Raw genomic sequence first — 18613 nt, forward strand, 5'->3', positions numbered from 1 at the left:
CATCTCAGGCAAAATAATGCCCTGCCTTTAATTTGTTATCCTTGCCTTTTCCCACTTTTGATCTTATATTTATAACCATATAACAATTACAGCACGGAAACAGGCCATCTCGGCCCTTCTAGTTCGTGCCGAACTCTTACTCTCACCTAGTCCCACCGACCCGCACTATATTTTTATAAATATGCTGTTTATGCACATATTACTGATTTTTTTTTTTCAGGTTATTTGAATCAGTGAAATACTTTTTCACTCATGAGAATGTATATTTGGCTTTAGACACTACTTTTAATCTGACTATCAGTATAATGGACATTGTGCGCAACGTGGTTAATCGAGGTTAGTACTCCTTTATGATTTTATATTCACCATTACAAGCAGCAATTTGTTACATCACCCAAATAGAAACATAATTTTTCTTTTTGGTTTTATTTTCAATAGAGACTATATCTTGGCTTTCCTTTTTCATTTCCACTTGTTGAAATTATTTCAGTGTTGGCAACCCAGCGATGATTAGTTTCTGTGCATAAGATTCAATTGGCATAGTCTTGGAGACAACAAATAGAGTTTGACCTTGTCACACTTGATATCCTGCACATTCCTGCCAGAGCCACTGGCTGAATATCAGAAGGAGAAATCCAGCCCTATTGTTTCAAACTTTCCCCCTGTAATGTGGACAAAAGTTATGTTATTAATCACAGCTATAATTAAAAGCTATATCATTAACTCACTGCAGACCTGGAATTGAACCTGAAACTTTTCTGCTTGAATTTGATTTGACAATTAACGTATTATAAAAGGAGAAACAAATAGCAAAATTGTAAAATTGGTAAAGCTATAGGACAGTATTCAAGGTCATAACATTCAATATTGTTGTCTAAACATGTAAAGGTGTTTAATTTTGTCATAATGGTATGGATTTTATACAAGTAAGGTCCTGTCAAAAACTGTATGCTGCTATTGAAAACTCCAATTTTTATCAAGGCAACTTTCAAGAATATCCAAAGGTGTTTTGGATTTTCTTTTATTTTTTAAATCACCAAAATGAATTTATAAGCACTACAAGATAAAACAGTAAAGTAGAGGGATATTTGAGTTTTAAAAAATCTTTTCTCTCTTATTTCCCTCTTTCATTACACCCTTGTGCTTTCTATACTTATTATCTGATACAGTATTGAGCTCCGCATATGGCATAAGCATTTTTTTATCTTGACCTTGTCATTCTCGTAGCTTCAACTTTCTGATCTGACCTCCGATCTTTTGGTTTGCAATTGAAAATGGGGTTATTCTGGATTAGAATGGAATTGCAATGATTTCTGGGTTACAGCATATCATTCTGGAAGTTCAACCAGACACTGGTATTCAGTGTCAGCCATGGGGCTAATGATGTTTCTGAGCATTCCAGTTGTGAATCAGACATAGGCCAGCAGATAGGCAAAGTGCAGCTTGTTCTTTAGTAATGTTGTTTTAAGGTCCATTCACACTGAAAGGTCAAGCTTCTCTAAGCTGCTGTAGGGCTCTTTGGCAAACTCCCAGTGGCCAAAACCTCTTCTACACTGAACTGGCAAATTTGCACTAAATTTTTAGTACTACACATGAATATGAGATTTTGCATAAGGGGGTATGAGACTTGGGGCCCAGCATTTGAGGGGGATTTCAGAACGTTGCAAAACCTAGACTAATTTGTTGGTTTCAGGAATACCATAGGGAAATACATTCTGTTGTTTGGAACAGTAAGGTTATTTGGGATCAGAGTGTTTTCTGGTTTCAATGACATTAATAGGATTTTCCCAATTTTGGGGATATTGATGGTTGGTTGTTGTCTGGTGGAGAGTATATTGACTGGCTGGATCACACCAATGCCCTTGAATAGAAAATCCTATAAAAGGAGTGGATATGGCCCAGTTCAGGGTTAAAGCCCTCCCCACTATTGAGCACTTCTGCACAAAACGTTGTCACAGGAAAGCAGCAGCAATCATCCCCCATGACCCAGAACATGGTCCCCTCTCGCTGCTGCGATCGGGAAGAGGGTACAGGAGTCTGAGGACTCATTCCACTAGGTTCAGGAATAGTTATTACCCCTTAATCATTAGGCTCTTGAACCAGAGGGTAACTCTTCAACTTCACTTCATCATTGAAATGTTCCCAGAACCTTCAGGCTTACTTTCAAGGATTCTTCATCTCATGTTCTCGATTTTCATTGCTTATTTACTTATTATTACTACTATTTCTTTCCTTTTCTATTTGCTTAGTTTGTGTCTTTTGCACACATTGAGCACCAAGTTGCTGCGGTCTTTCATTGATTCTATTATAGATTTATTGAGCATGCCCGCAAGAAAATGAATCTCAGGTTTGCATATGGTGACATATATGTACTTTGATAATAGATTTACTTTGAACTTTATATAGGACCCAACAAACAAATAAATTCCATAAGCACAGTTATTTAACATTACTGAATCATCGGAGATGGAAAAAATCCAGTTTTGAGGACCTGCTGTCAAGCATTTAGCAGACAGAACTCTTTTTTTTTATCATATTCTTTCAACTGAACAAAAAATGTGACGGCTGATATCACTTGTATGGCTACAATTAGTGCTCCTTCTTCAAAATTTCAATAGTACAGTTAAAATATGATTCCTGAATGAGAAAATGGCAAGGAGGTTGATATAAACTGTATCAAGAAACATAAATAATCCATTTTAATTAACAGGTATGAAAATGGATGTGGTACTTAAGGATGTTCTCTGGAATGCTAAAGAACTTGAGTCAATACTGAAGGATTCATTTAATCTGGATCCCATTGTAGTCGAGCAGCTGATGAATACCTCAATTCCTGTCCTCAAGGTATGATGTCAATGACATGGTTTTATATATATATATATATATATTTAAATATTTTGCATCTGATTCTAGATTTGGTTTGCAATCAGATGTAACAACTTGGATATTGAACAAGACGCCCAATTTTTTCAAACATTATCTGATAATGGAAAGATTATTCTGGAAACTATGTACTGGTTTGTTTTATTTAAACAGCTATGCAGAGTATACTACATAGCTTGACAAGAAAGGATAATTTGAATGTTGCATTTACAACCTTCTATCTTCCACCTGGATATCTAACCCTCTAATTCCCTCTGACTTTTGGGATGACTGTGACATAACCATATCAAAGTGATCATCCGTTTCTTATTTCTAAATTCTACCCATATAATCTCATTGGCTGATCTCTTTAGAATATCAGTCCTGAGCTTTGATGGAGTAACTTCCCTGATCAGCAATTCAATACCCACTCCCGTTTTGCACACTCTTCTAGTCTTGCTTGAAATGTCTCAAACCCAGAACACTGAGCTGCCAGTCCCTCCTTTCCCTCAGCCATGTTTCTGCGATTGCAACAATAGCATAATACCACGTGCTGATCCACTCTTGTATTGCCTTTGAGGCTTATTAACGTGAAGTAAATGCAGTTAAATCTTTGAACCTTCTTGTGCTTTCCCCTCCTGGCTCTGTCTACTCTCCTCTGAACTTGCCAGTTTCGCTCTCCACATGTGCATCAACCTCCCCTCCTGCACTGTCCCACCCCCTGTCTCACTATATTAAACCCTCCCAAGTACTACACCTGTGAAGAATCAACTTTCAAGATGTCAAAAGTTTAGGCTTTGTATGTTCCTGTTAGGGTGAAGAGCATGGCTGGCAGGTTTCGGGAAACTTGGTTGATGAGAGATAACAAGGCTCTGGGTAAGGAAAAAGAGAGGCACATACTGTGCATAAGCAATTGGGAGCCAGTGAATCCTCGGTGTCCACATTTCCGAGGATCTCACCTGGTCCCTGAACTCCTCCATCCTGATCAAAAAGGTGCAATAGCACCTTTATTTCCTGCGGAGCATCAAGAAAGCTCACCTCTGTCCCACGATACTGACAGACTTTTACCGCTGTACCATTGAGAGCATACTCACCAAATACATCTCAGTGTGGTATGGCAATTGTCCCGTATCGGACCGCAAAGCGCTCCAGCGTGTGGTGAAAACTGCCTAGTGGATTATTGGCACCCAATTACCCACCATTGAGAACATCTACCATAAATGCTGCCCGGGCAGGGCGAAAAGCATTATCAAGGATGCATCTCACCCTAACCATGGACTTTTTACTCTCCTCCCATCCGGTAGGTGCTACAGGAGCCTCTGATCCTGCACCAGCAGGCACAGGAAGAGCTTCTTCCCTGAGGCTGTGACACTGCTGAACTTCATATCACAGTGCTAAGTAGTATTGCACCCATATTGTACTGTCTCAGTACTTTTATATTTGTGTGCTGTAGCACTTAATTTTTATTCGCAGTTATTTTGTAATAATACTATTCTTTACATTTCTGTTTAGATGCTAACTACATTTCATTGGCTTTGTATCTGTACTCGGCACAATGACAATAAACATAGAACATAGAATAGTACAGCACAGTGCAGGCTCTTTGGCCCACAATGTTGTGCCGACCCTTAAACCCTGCCTCCCATATAACCCCCCACCTTAAATTCCTCCATATACCTGTCCAGTAGTTTCTTAAATTCACTAGTGTATCTGCCTCCACCACTGACTCAGGCAGTGCATTCCACGCACCAACCACTCTCTGAGTAAAATACCTTCCTCTAATATCCCCCTTGAATTTCCCACCCCTTACCTTAAAGCTATGTCCTCTTGTACTGAGCAGTGGTGCCCTGGGGAAGAGGCGCTGGCTGTCCACTCTATCTATTCCTCTTAATATCTTGTACACCTCTATCATGTCTCCTCTCATCCTCCTTCTCTCCAAAGAGTAAAGCCCTAGCTCCCTTAATCTCTGATTAATTTCTGATGCATACTCCCTAAACTAGGCAGCATCCTGGTAAATCTCCTCTGTACCCTTTCCAATTAGTCTGGAAATATTGCACTGGTATATTACTGTCTTCTTGATTTGTTGCCAAGTGATCATACTCACACTGTACAGCCAGAGAATGCAGTGTTCTTAACTTATGCCAGAGGTACTCGGAGCAATAGAGTTCTCCTGAGGTTCACAGCCAGTGGGAGTGCTGCACCGTTGGGGGTGTGGATTTAAACTGGGGCTCCATACCAAACAGACCTCTTATACAAAGATGGACTCATGATTGCTCAGTCTACCTTGTCGTGGCCCTTGCACCTTACTGTCTACCTGCACTGCACTTTTCTGTAACTGCAACACTGCTGTGCTGCACAGAACAAGTGGCAGCTGCGAAAGGAGAGACTGAACAACCAAAAGACTCAACCACTAACTGCAGCCAGAACCTATTCTTCCCCATGCTCCACCAGAATATGTAGATCCCAGATCATCCTCTACAGCAGCTGGAAGTTGAATCTAATCTGATCTAAGAGAAGTATAGGAGTGCATTTTAACGGAGAAGTTAGGAGGGCAAACAGAAGATATGAGCAGGATCTGGCAGGCAAGGTGAAACAATATCCCAAATGATCCTATAGAATGAAAGGGTGGCTCGGAGACAATAGGTTCCCTTAAAGATCAGCATGGCTGTCTGCACGTGGAACCAAAGGAAATGGGAGAGATCTTTAATAAATATTTCTCTTCAGTTTTTACTGCGGAGGAAATAATGCAAAGTAAGGAATGGGGGAAATGAGTGATGTTGTCTTGGACCAAATAAGAATTAGCAGGGAGGAGGTACAGGAGGCCTTAAATGCAATAAAATGGAGCAATCTCCTGATGCAGAAATTGCAGAGGCCCTCACAGAAAGTTTTGCTTCATTTCTAGCCACAGGTTCTTGACGATGGCAAATGTGGTATGATTGTTTAAAAGGGTAGCAAAAACAAGTCAGAGGACTACCGGTTAGTCTTTATCAACTGAGTGGCTGATTCAATGGGCCACCAGCTGATAGCTGCTGGTGACTGACTCGGTCATGTGTTTTGCCCACAGCACACCCTGGTGGCAAAGAGAACTTTCTATAAAAGTTAAAACTCCATTAGTCATAAGCTATGGTTATATTAGTTTCTTTGATCCGAGACTAAGCTTCATGCTCTTTCTCTCCATCTAGTTTAAGCCAACAAAGTTCAGATCTTTTCCCCTTTCCTGTGACAGCTTTCTTAATTATGTTACAATAGAATAATTTCTGAATTATGTACCAAGTAAACAAACACAATTTCTGTAGTTACAATGTGATAACATATTGTACTTCAATAACATTTCAAATGGAAAGACAGTTTCAATAGAATTATATTTACAACGAAGAACATTCCTGGTTGTTCCTTTCTGCTCCTTGAGCACACCAGGCGACAACTTTGCTGTTTCTTTAGCACTTTAGTCTGTTTTTTATGAAGTCAAGTTGCTACCTTGATGGTCAACCCAGCACAAATGGAAAGCGTGTAAGGAGTCCGTCAGATTCGAACCCGATACCACTCGCCTTGAAGTCCAGTGCAGCTGCCACTTCATCACTGGCCAGCTAAACATTCCTGGTGGGGAAACAAAAATATTACAAACTTCCCAGCACCTGTTCTCTGTTCATCCATACAACTTCACAGAATAAAAGTATAATTAACATTAACTAATCATAGAAGGTCCTTGTCATAAAGAATATCAAGCTGTAATGTTAACTCATGCTTATTTTCCTACTTCAATTTCAGATTTACAATAACTAGCATTTTTTCTTTTCATTTGACCTCATTCATCTTCCTCTACTTCTCCAGACAAATCAGCTATGATTTCTCTACCCTCTCTCAGAAGCACTGAGATCATTTGTATGCTTCAGTCTCAATTGCTCGCCACCCAATCATAGACAGCCCTTTAGCCCTCTCCATTACATTCCCCTCTTTGTAACTTAAATTATATTTCTCTAACTTTTCCTTAAACATTAACTGTTTTTCTTCCCATGCTTCCACCATCCGATGGTTGCTACGTAAATGAAAAATTTAAATGACGGGCTCTACAGTATCTTAGTTTGATGCTGACAATGAATGGGGGCAGTTGAAATGACGGGCGAGACAAAGAATTGCCCTTTCTCTTTTCACAGATGTAGCATGTGCTGAGTATTTCCAGCATTTTGTTTTTATCTTAGATTTCCAGTATCTGCAGTTTTCTATTTTAAATTTTCAGAGAACTGTAACATTTTCTGTTTTGAAAAGTATAAACTTATAAGACAGCACCAGGACTCTGGGGGTCATTCAATATCCTCTGACTTGACCATATCACAGACACCATTTTTTTTTCATTTCCTCTGACCCTTCCCATTCCTCTGTTATTTAAAGTGTACTTTATTTCAAACTTTTCCCAGTTCTGATGAAAGCTAATCAACTTGAAAAAAAAATTAACTGCTGCTTAATCTGCTGAGTATTTCCATAATTTTCTCTTTTCACTTTTCCCAAATCTGTGCTTCATTTTAGGATTTGTTATAGTAAAAGATTTAAAAAGCAAAACTATGAACTAAAGACTGTTAAGTGAATGTTGAAATAACACTTTATTGACAATATGGAGCAACACTTTTCCTTTGTATACTTAATGGAATAGTTCAGTATTGTCTTCTTTACTCACTTCACTCATTTATGTTGATTACCCTAGAATATCCACATTAGTGCAGCTTGCAGTATTACTCATGTAAATTAAATTAGTTTATTATTGTCACATGTACTGAGGAATATGAAACAACTTGTCTTGCATACTATCTACAAACATCATTTCATACATGTTAAAACAATAATCGATAAGGTGTTCCAAAAAAGTGCAGTCCAGAAAGACGCTTGGGTGTCATATTGTTTGTTTATTTCCTTGCTTTCCAGATCTTTGCTAACACAAACACATATAAACATTTTTGTTATTGTTGGACAACTTTGTGTCCCTTCTTGGGCCATCTCTGGTTTTGAGGTCTTTTTGGCATGGATCTTATTGCTGATAACAAATGATTTGTTTATAAAAGCTTACTGTTTTAACTAATATTAGCCCACTATTCAGTTCAAATAGCCAGCCGGTGGTGTAGTGGCATTCACACCCGACTTCCAGGCAAGTGGTCCCAGGTTCGAATCCGGCCGGCTCCTTGCATGCTTTCCGTGTGTGCTGGGTCGAGCGTTGAACCAGCAACTCGTCCTCATAAAAAAACAGACAAATGCTAATGAAATGGCCCGGTTGCCACCCGAGATGTGCCACAAGACACAGAAAGGAACAAAAATTCATTCCAAATACCAGTACAATTTTGAGCACACAATTAAGGCAACTTTTGTGATAGATCTCATGTGCAGACTCTTGCGTTTTTGGAAACTACGTTTGATTTCCAAGTGAAAAATTTTATTGAAATTGGGCAGACAAAAATACTAACTTATCCCTGAAGAATGAATTCTATTGGATTTGCATCATGTACAGTAGCTAGCCGAAAGATTTAACCAAAAAACAATTATTGCCCGAGACATAGTTGGAACTTATTACATGTGAAATATAACTTTCTTAATCAAGGTCTGCTTATTGTTTATAATTTCAGTTTCCCATTTTGCTGAATATGAACGAATTCCACTCATATATGGCTGAGATGGTTAACATACATGACTTCATTCTGACCTACATCTCGAGAGATATGTTTCATTACATTAATAAGATGGAATTATACAAACAGGGAAGAAAAATATGCAGTAGACTATTGTCCCAAAATATCTTAATTAATGCAGTTATCTTCTCATAATTGTCCTTCCAAAAAAAATCAAATTTGTAGCCTAACAAGTATGAAAATAAGGCTGTAAATAAGGTTGAAAGAGTACAGAGAAAATTTACAAGGATATTGCTGGGACTGGAAAACCTGAGTTATAAGAAAAGATTGAATACACTAGTACTGTATTCCTTGGAATCTAGAAGATTGAGGAGAGATTTGTCAGAGGTATACAAAATTATGAGAGCTGTATATAGGGTAAAGGTTTTTTCCACTGAGGTTGGGTGGTACTATAAGGACAGGTCATAGATTAAGTGTGAAAAGTTTAAGGGACACATGAGGGGAAACTTCTTTACTCAGAGCGTTATGAGAGTGTGGAACGAGCTGCTAGCGCAAGTTGTGCATGTACGCTCAGTTTCAATGTTTAAGAGAAGTTTGGATATTTACGTTGATGGTAGGGGTATGGGGGACTATAGTCCAGGTGCAGGTTGAAGAGAGTAGACAGTTTAAATGGTTCAGCATGGACTAAATGGGCCAAATGGCTTGTTTTTATGACTCTGTGATGGACCGCAGTAATTTGACAAGACAAGAAAAGTGTGTATGGAACTGGAGGAGATAGCAGAGCTACTTAATGTATACTTTGATTCAGTATTCACTATGTAAAAGGACCTTGGCGATTCTCGGGATGACTTACAATGGACTGAAAAGCTTGAGATATAGACATTAAGAAAGAGGATGTGCTGGAGCTTTTGGAAAGCATCAAGTTGGATATGTCACCGGGACTGGATGAGATGTACCCCAGGCTACTGTGGGAGGCGAGGGAGGAGATTGCTGAATCTCTGGCAATGATATTTGTATCATCAATGGGGGCGGGAGAGGTTCCGGTGGTTTGGAGGGTTGCAGATGTTATTCCCTTGTTCAAGAAAGGGGGTAGAGAGAGCCCTGGAAATTTTAGACCAGTGAGTCTTACTTCAGTGGTTGGTAAGTTGATGGAAAAGATCCTGAGAGGCAGGACTTATGAACATTTGGAGAGGCATAATATGATTAGGAATAGTCAGCATGGCTTTGTCAAAGGCAGGTTGTGCATTAGGAGCCTGATTGAATATTTTGAGGATGTGACTAAACACATTGATGAAGATACTTTCCTTTATACTTTATTGTCACCAAACAATTGGTACTAGAGCGTACAATCATCACAGCGATATTTGATTCTGCGCTTCCCACTCCCTGAATTACAAATATTAAAAATAGTTAAAATTAGTAAATATTAAACATTTAAATTATAAATCATAAATAGAAAATAGAAAAATGGGAAGCAAGTCCGTGCAAAAAAACCGAGAGGCAGTTCTGGATATTTAGAGGGTACAACCCAGATCCGGGTCAGGATCTGTTCAGCAGTCTTATCACAGTTGGAAAGAAGCTGTTCCCAAACCTGGCTGTACGAGTCTTCAAGCTCCTGAGCCTTCTCCCGGAGGGAAGAGGGATGAAAAGTGTGTTGGCTGGCTGGGTCGTGTCCTTGATTATCCTGGCAGCATTGCTCCGACAGCATGCGGTGTAAAGTGAGTCCACAAATGGAAGATTGGTTTGTGTGGTGTGATGTGCTGCATCATGTTCATGATCTTCTGCAGCTTCTTTTGGTCTTGGACAGGACAACTTCCATACCAGGTTGTGATGCACCCTAGAAGAATGCTTTCTACAGTACATCTATAAAAATTAGTGAGGGTTTTAGGGGACAGGCCAAATTTCTTTAGTTTTTTCAGGAAGTAAAGGCGCTGGTGGGCCTTCTTGACAGTTAAATCTGCTTGGTTGGACCAAGTCAGGTCATTTGTGATATTGACCCCGAGAAACTTAAAGCTTTTGACCTGTTCCACTTGCGCACCACCGATGTAAGTTGGGTCGTGCAGCCTGCTACTCCTTCTGAAGTCAACAACCAATTCCTTCATCTTGCTGACATTGAGGGATAGGTTATTGTCTTCACAACATGCCACCAGGTTCTTAATTTCCTCTCTGTACTCAAACTCATCATTACCCAAGATACGACCTACAACTGTTGTGTCATCAGCAAACTTATATATTGAGTTTGATGGAAACTTGGCTACACAATGATGGGTTTACAGTGAGTACAGCAGGGGGCTGAGTACACAGCCTTGTGGGGCACCGGCGCTCAGAGTGATTGTAGAGGAGAGCTTGTCCCCTATTTTTACAGCCTGGGTCCTGTCTGTGAGGAAATTGAAGATCCAGCTGCAGATCTGAGTGCTAAGGCCCAGGTTGCGGAGCTTAGGAATCAGTTTATTTGGAATGATGGTATTAAGGGCAGAGCTGTAGTCAATGAAAAGGAGCCTTACGTATGCGTCTTTATTCTCCAGGTGTTCTAAGGAGGAATGTAGGGCCAGAGAGATGGCATCTGCCATTGACCTGTTGCTCCGGTAGGCGAATTGCAAAGCGTTGAGGTTGACCCATAGGCTGTGGTTGATGTGTGCCATAACCGATCTCTCGAAGCACTTCATAGCAATTGATGTCAGAGCCACAGGTCGATAGTCATTCAGGCATGCCACCTTGCTCTTCTTCGGCACTATCGTTGCCTTCTTAAAACACAAGGGGATCTTAGACTGAAGCAAGGAGCAGCTGAAGATGTCAGCAAACACTCCAGCTAGCTCGCTTGCACAGGCCAGGAGAACCTGTCCTGGGACGCCATCTGGGCCCGTCGCCTTCCTTGGATTTATCTTCAGGAAGGCCCTTCTAACTGCCTCCTCGGTGACGATGAATCTTGATGCCACCAGGTCCGGTTCATCCGGAGGGAGTGGGACACTCCTCTTCTGTTCAAATCTTGCGTAGAATACGTTAAGTTCGTCAGGAAGAGAAGCACCACAGTTATTGATATTCCCAGCCTTTTCTTTGCGCCCAGTGATCTCATTTAGACCCTGCCATAGTCTACTGGCATCCCTCTGGTTAGCCTGGGCTTCCAACTTGGCTCGATATTGCCTCTTGGTGCCCTTAATGGCTTTCCGGAGTTCACGCCTGGATTCCATGTAGCGACTGGTATCCCTGAACCTAAAAGCTGCAGCTCTAGCCTTTAAAAGGGACTTGACCTCATAATTCATCCAAGGTTTCTGGTTAGGGAATACCCGGATCGTCTTGTGAGACACATGGTCCTCCGTGCATTTCCAAATAAAGTCCGTGACAGCTGAGGCATACTCAGAGGTTAGCTGCCAAGTCCTTGAATACTAACCAGTCCACCAATTCAAAGCAGTCACGGAGGACCTCATCCGTTTCCTCCGTCCAATGCGACACTACTTTTGACACCGTGAACTCCCGCTTCAGTTTCTGTCTGCAAGCCAGGAGGAGGAGTACGGCCTGATGGTCCGATTTTCCGAAGTGAGGTCGTGGGACAGAACGGTAGGCATCCTTGACTGCTGTGTAGCAGTGGTCAAGTATATTTGGGCCTGTAGTGGGGCAGGAGACATGCTGGTATAACTTTGGCAGCGCCTTTCTGAGGTTGGCCTGGTTAAAGTCCCCGGCTGTAATGAGCAAAGCCTCCAGATACCTGGTCTCAATTTCACTGATGTTGGCATACAGTATGTTCAGAGCACACTCCATGTCCGCCGGGGGGGGGGGGGGGGAATGTAGACCGCTGTCAGTATGACTGAGGTGAATTCCCGTGGCAGATAGTAGAGATGACACTTCACCGACAAGTGTTCCAGGTCCGGGCTGCAGGAGCTTGTCAGTGCCACTGTGTCCGAGCACCACCCAGTGTTGATCAGTAGGCAGACACCACCTCCCCTCATCTTGCCCGAAGATGCCGAACGGTCCATCCAATGGATCGAAAATCCCTCCAGTCGGATGGCACAGTCGGGGGTGGCAGGGGAGAGCCAGGTCTCGGTGAAACAGAATACACAGCAGTTCTGCATCTCCCTGCAGTAGGTGAGTCTCCCTTTAAGATCATCCACCTTGTTCTCTATGGCTTGCACATTAGCTAGTAGGATGGTGGGCATAGGGACCCTGAAGCCCCTCAGCTTCAATCTGACCAGCAGCCCAGCTCTTTTTCCACGCTTCCTTGGTAAATAGTGCATCTTTCTAGATTTCCATCGATGCAGTATGTTGTTGTCAGCTCTTTGAGTTAGGTGGATGTGTCCCGCAGGAATCGATCGGTGGGTCGCATCGGCGTGCGCTCCGGGTCGGGCTGAGTAACGGGGGAGGCTCCGCTGCCACTTCCAGCTGCCGGGGGCCCGGGCTGTCGATTGGGTCGGGCCCCGAAGCCAACACTTAATCCCGGATGGCCTTGCTGAAACAAGTCCGTAAGCCGAGTCATGGTTGCGGAAGCCTCTGCTCCAGTCGAGCCTCGGCTCGATTTCCGAGATAGAGCAGTAGATGTAGTGTATATGGATTTCAGCAGGGTATTTGACAAGGTACCCCATGCAAGGCTTATTGAGAAAGTAAGGAGGCATGGGATCCAAGGGGAACTACTTTGTGGATCCAGAACTGGCTTGCTTACAGATGGCAAAGAGTGGTTGTAGATGGGTCATATCCTGCATGGAGGTTGGTGACCAGTGGTGTGCCTCAGGGAATGTTCTGGGACCCCTCCTCTTTGTAGTTTTTATAGATGACTTGGATAAGAAAGTGGAGGGATGGGTTAGTAAGTTTGCTGATGACACAAATGTTGGGGGGTGTTGTGGATAGTGTGGGCTGTCAGAGGTTACAGTGGGTCATTGATAGGATGCAAAATTGGGCTGAGAAGTGGCAGATGGAGTTCAATCTGGATAAGTGTGAGGTGGTTCATTTTGGTACGTCAAATATGATGGCAGAATATAGTATTAATGTAAAGACTCTTGGCAGTGTGGACGATCAGAGGGATCTTGGGGTCCAAGTCTATAGGACACTCAAAGCTGCTACGCAGGTTGACTCTGTGGTTAAGAAAGCATACGGTGCATTGGCCTTCATCAACTGTGGGATTGAGTTCAAGAGCTGGGAGGTAATATTGCAGCTATATAGGACCCTGGTCAGACCCCACTTGGAGTACTGTGCTCAGTTCTGGTCACCTCACTACAGGAAGGATGCGGAAACTATAGAAAAGGTGCAGAGGAAATTTACAAGGATGTTGCCTGGATTGGGGAGCATGCCTTATGGAAACAGGTTGAGTCAACTCGGCCTTTTCTCCTTGGAGAGGTGACCTGATAGAGGTGTATAAGATAATGAGAGACATTGATTGTTTAGATAGTCAGAGGCTTTTTCCCAGGACTGAAATGGCTAACACGAGAGGGCATAGTTTTAAGGTGCTTGGAAGTAGATACAGAGGAGATGTCAGGGGTAAGTTTTTTTTTAAAAAACGCAGAGAGTGGTGAGTGTGTGGTATGGGCTGCCAGTGATGGTGGTGGAGGTGGATACAATAGGGTCTTTTAAGAGGCTCCTGGATAGGTATATGGAGCTTAGAAAAATAGAGGGCTATGGGTAACCCGCGGTAATTTTTAAAGTAAGGACATGTCTGGCACAGCATTGTGGGCCGAAAGGCCTGTATTGTGCTTTAGGGTTTCTGTTTCTCTGTAAGGTTTCAGTTAGCCTAGTGTATGGTCACATACTGTGTTCACAGTATGTTGATCTTCCATCTCTCATGATGCATCAGGCAGCGGCACTGGCCTTGAATCTGCCCACATCCAAAACCACGAAAATCCGGCACCCTGAAGGCGTGCTAGTCTTCCAGGCCGCATCCTTGGCATATCCAAAAGAGCTGGTCTTGAGGCCCCAAGAGTGGGTCCCATTTCCGCGAAGAACCAAAGTCAGCGTGTAACACCAGGTCAGGGTCTTCAAAGGAACCCTGAAAAAGGAAAAAAAAATATTAAAGATAGAAATAGAGCTGCTTCCAAAGATGCAAGCAAAGGAGTCGCCAATAGGAACCATCATCCTCCTCACCTCTGCCCCCAGACTTACACACTTTGAAGAAGAGTAAACAATGTACTTGGTCTTATGAAGTTTGTTTTTTTTATTATCTGTGTGAGATTGTGGAGAGGAGTGGATGGTCTGTACAGTACTGTAAAGTAAGATTTCCTTTTGTCCATGTTGAAATGTATTATATGTAAAGAATGGATTAATATCATAGGTGGCGGAGTAAATATGTGAAGGAGATTCCAAGTATCTGAAAGAATCATAGGATTGTGTTAATGGGTAATTTTAACCCCTCTAGTATTGACTGGGACTACCATATTGCTAACAGATTAGATGGAGCTGAATTAATTCATTGTGTCCAGGAAAATTTTCTCAAGCAATATATAGATTGCCCTGTAGAGACAGGGCAATACCTGACCTTATCTTGGGAAATGACCCTGATCAAGTATCAGTGTGTCAGTGGGAGAGCAGTTGGGACCAGTGAACAGAAATCTGTTAACTTTAAATTGGTCATGGAAAATAATAGGACTACTCCATAAGTTAAAGTCCCAAATTGAAGCAAGGCTGATTCTGATGGCGTTGGACAGGATCTTGAAAGGGTTGACTGGGGGAGACTATTTGCAGTAAGGGGGTGTCTGGCAAGTGGGAGGCTTTTACCAGTGAGATAGAGAGAATTTAGGGTTAATGTATTCCTGTTAGAGTGAAAATCAAGGCTGACAGGATTAGAGAGTCCAGAATTAGGGATATTGAGTCTCTGGTCAGAAAAATGAGGCATACATGAGTGAGGTATGGGTATTGAGGATCAAAAGATTCCCCTGGGGAGTAGAAAGAACATAAGAGTACAGATAAGAAAGAAGTCAGAAGATCAAAAACAGGACATCTACTGGGAAGATCCTGGTATGGTCCACTGGGAAGTGGCCAAAGAAATCGTATATGGAATTTAACTCAGACAAGTGAGGAATGATACATCCTGAGATGAAAAATCAGGCCAGGGAGACACGATGAATGACCAGGCTTTGAGATGAAAAATCAGGCCAGGGAGACACAATGAACGACCAGACTTTGGGGAATGTAGTAGTACAGAAAGACCAAGTAGGTAGTTCCCTGAAGATGAGACACAAAGAAAATGTGGTGAAGAAGTTATATGGCAGTCTTTTCTTTATCTGAGGCCATTAAGTACCGTAGTTGTGACGTGATGTTATAGCTGTACAAGATGTTGTAGAAAACTATACTTGGAATATTGTGTGCATTTCTGGTCACCGTGCTATAAGGAGGATGCCATTAAGTTGGAGCGGGTGCAGAAAACCTTCACAAGGATGCTCCCAAGACTGGAAGACTTGAACAAGAGATAAGAACCCAGCCTCTACAAGACAGATTTTGTTTGACAATGACCAATAGTTATGGTCAACATCTGTATCAAAGATATTAAGATTGAATCCGTAAGAGAGGAGTACAACAAGTTTAGAGAGAGGGGTGTTAGAGAGTGAGAGAAGAGCAAGCTTGCACTGAGGTGAGGACTAAAATGACAAAAATAAAGCAGTTGTTGAAGACACGTTTTTGACTCAGGGAAGGAAAGTCAAGAGTGAAAATGGCAGAAGATCAGTCTGGAAGGAGGATCCATGTTAAAGAAACCAAAAGGGAAGAAACTATTTGTAACAGAGTTGAAATGAAAGATTTATTGAAGCAAATAACTAGTCTAGCAGTTAAATATTACCAAATATTACCAGTTAGTCTATTTCTGCTTTTGTTTTAAATGCTTTTATTTTCATGATAAATTCTCTAAGCAAATTTTTCCTGTGTAATATGCCTATTAAGTTAAAGAGGAAATCCATTGCAAAATTTGGCCTTGTTTTGGTTTTATTGTTGTAGAAATTAACATAATCTTAGTTCTGCTATTTCTGATGTACCTAACCCTAATCCAATACCACTGCCAAAAATCTAGCCAGTACTATTTCACTTCCTGTATTCTGTATTCAAGACAAGTGAGTTAAAATGTTGCATTTATTTATTTACAATTTTTAAATGAATTTTGTGAGAATGATTTTTATTCTGTATTTGAAAGTTTTGGGTATTGATTTGTGAATTCTGTAAAAGTGAAGTTCTGTAACTTGGACGGCTGTAACACGGGTGACAAATGCAAGTGAGATTGATCTTTATACATAAATATCTTCAATTATACATAGTTGCTTTAGTCAATGTAAGAACATTTATTTTAAGTTCAAGTTAATGAAATGTGAAAATCAATTATAGGCTATCCCAGGTTATGAGGATCTGACTTGTGAACACCCCTACTTAAGAATTAGCTCACTGAATATTCTTACCTAAGACTGGCACAGCTAGTTTTCCCTCTCTTTCTCCACTTTAAGTAATTGTTCTTTCTTTGTGTGCTTTTGATGTAATTTGTTGCAATACTGGGACTGCGGTTACCATATCAAGTGATTTTTGTGTATTTTCTGACTTGTGGATATCAGTAAAAACAGAACTATTTATTACCTAGGGACAACCTGTGGTTAGTTTCAGAAACTTTAGCATGGAGAAATTACTAAAATAATCTTAACCTGAAAATGGAGAATATTCACAAAGCTAACTCCACCTAGGATCTATAAGTACAAACATTTATAAATAGATTGTAAAATCTTATTGGATTTTAATGTGGAACACAAGATAAATAAATATTTAAAAATCTTAATTGTTTGATCTCGTGAAACCAAGGCCACATTTTTGAGGGGTAATGAGGTAGATTTTGTATGTTTTGACATGCTTTTTTTTAATGTTTTAAGGTCTTTGAGCGATGGGAAAGCGATGATCTAGATGAATACTTGGTGACCAAGTTTGATCAAATGTTGACAGCAGTAGCAAGACCTTTAACATTCAACCAGAGCTCAGATGTAGCTAATGCAACACAAATTGTTTATCTACTCAGTAACGTCAGTTGGCTCATTGTGAAGTCTAAACGCAATGCATCATCGGAAGAGTGAGTCATAAATTTTACTATTTGTGTTGCATGTACCTCTGCTGACAAGAAAATGATTATTTTCCCTTGCACTTTAGAATGATTATTTGATTTAGGAGATTGAGTATGTAAATCTCTATCTAATCCAGAACACAAATGAGATGAGAGTCAGTTTTTTCCAAAAACTAAAATTTGAGAATACGTGTAAAGTTGTAAGGGAGCTTTTGTATATCCTAGATTATAGTTTTCTATTAAAATAGTGTAGGATGTTAGAGATACCTTTCTGATATTAATACAACAGCTATGTGGATTGACAACATCTAGATTTCATCAATGTAATGCCCAGGCTGTACCAAAAAATTAGAAATGATATCTATCCAGGACACTGCTGAGCAACAAGAAGCAGCTGCTTAAGGAACAACATTTTTAAGTTTAAGGACGGGAAGCAGTTTGCTTGATCATACCAGAGAATTAACTACTGTGCATAGGCGGCCTTAGCTATGTTTCACCCGTTTCAACTGAAACGGGCCCCGCCCTCCCAGGAGCCCCCGACTGACATGCAAAAATTTAATGCACAGCTCCCAGACGCCACAGTATTCTCCTGCTATTGCCAGCTGAACCACCAGTGGGTGCTCACTGACTGACATCTGAGAAAATATTTACTTCACTTGTAAACATTGCTCCTAGCAAAGAAGGCTACTTTTCAATGAGAGGAAAATGAAACACTCCTATCCTAGTGGTGCTGAAAAACGGAAACTATTAGACAACAAAACAAAACGTCTAAATAGTCTCCCAAAAGTTGCATCTTTCTTTGGTCCAGCATCTGTAAAAGGACCCCCGACTGCAGTTGCTACTGCACCATCATCACAGCATGGGGCTGCAGTGCCAAGTGACAGTGTAAGCGGTACAGGAGATGTTGATAATCAGAGCAATAAAAATGAGAAGAACAATTCTACTCAAACAGATGGTGATAGTGATGACCAAACTTTGTTTGATGAACAAGCACCACAGCATGATGACAGTCCTACAACTGAGACAGGTGAGGGAGATGCCGCCACCAGCACACCAGACAGAGAGAAAGCCCCACTAACATTCACAGAGACTGATCCGGCACGTTGGCCAATGCATATTACCAGTGACCAACAGATTG

The 18613-nt window shown here is 41.2% G+C and overlaps 1 protein-coding gene across 2 annotated transcripts in view; it reads left to right on the forward strand.

Annotated features, from left to right (window-relative positions):
* LOC134344338 (ATP-binding cassette sub-family A member 13-like) overlaps positions 1-18613 on the forward strand; it is a 219322-nt gene that overhangs the window by 35739 nt on the left and 164970 nt on the right. For both annotated transcript variants that reach the window (XM_063043940.1, XM_063043941.1), the window contains exons 7-9: positions 221-336; positions 2711-2844; positions 17291-17484. In XM_063043940.1, the coding sequence (XP_062900010.1) occupies positions 221-336; positions 2711-2844; positions 17291-17484 (444 nt within the window). The remainder of the gene's footprint in view (positions 1-220; positions 337-2710; positions 2845-17290; positions 17485-18613) is intronic.

This window comes from Mobula hypostoma, chromosome 3, assembly GCF_963921235.1.
Source record: "Mobula hypostoma chromosome 3, sMobHyp1.1, whole genome shotgun sequence".
NCBI lineage: Eukaryota > Metazoa > Chordata > Chondrichthyes > Myliobatiformes > Myliobatidae > Mobula > Mobula hypostoma.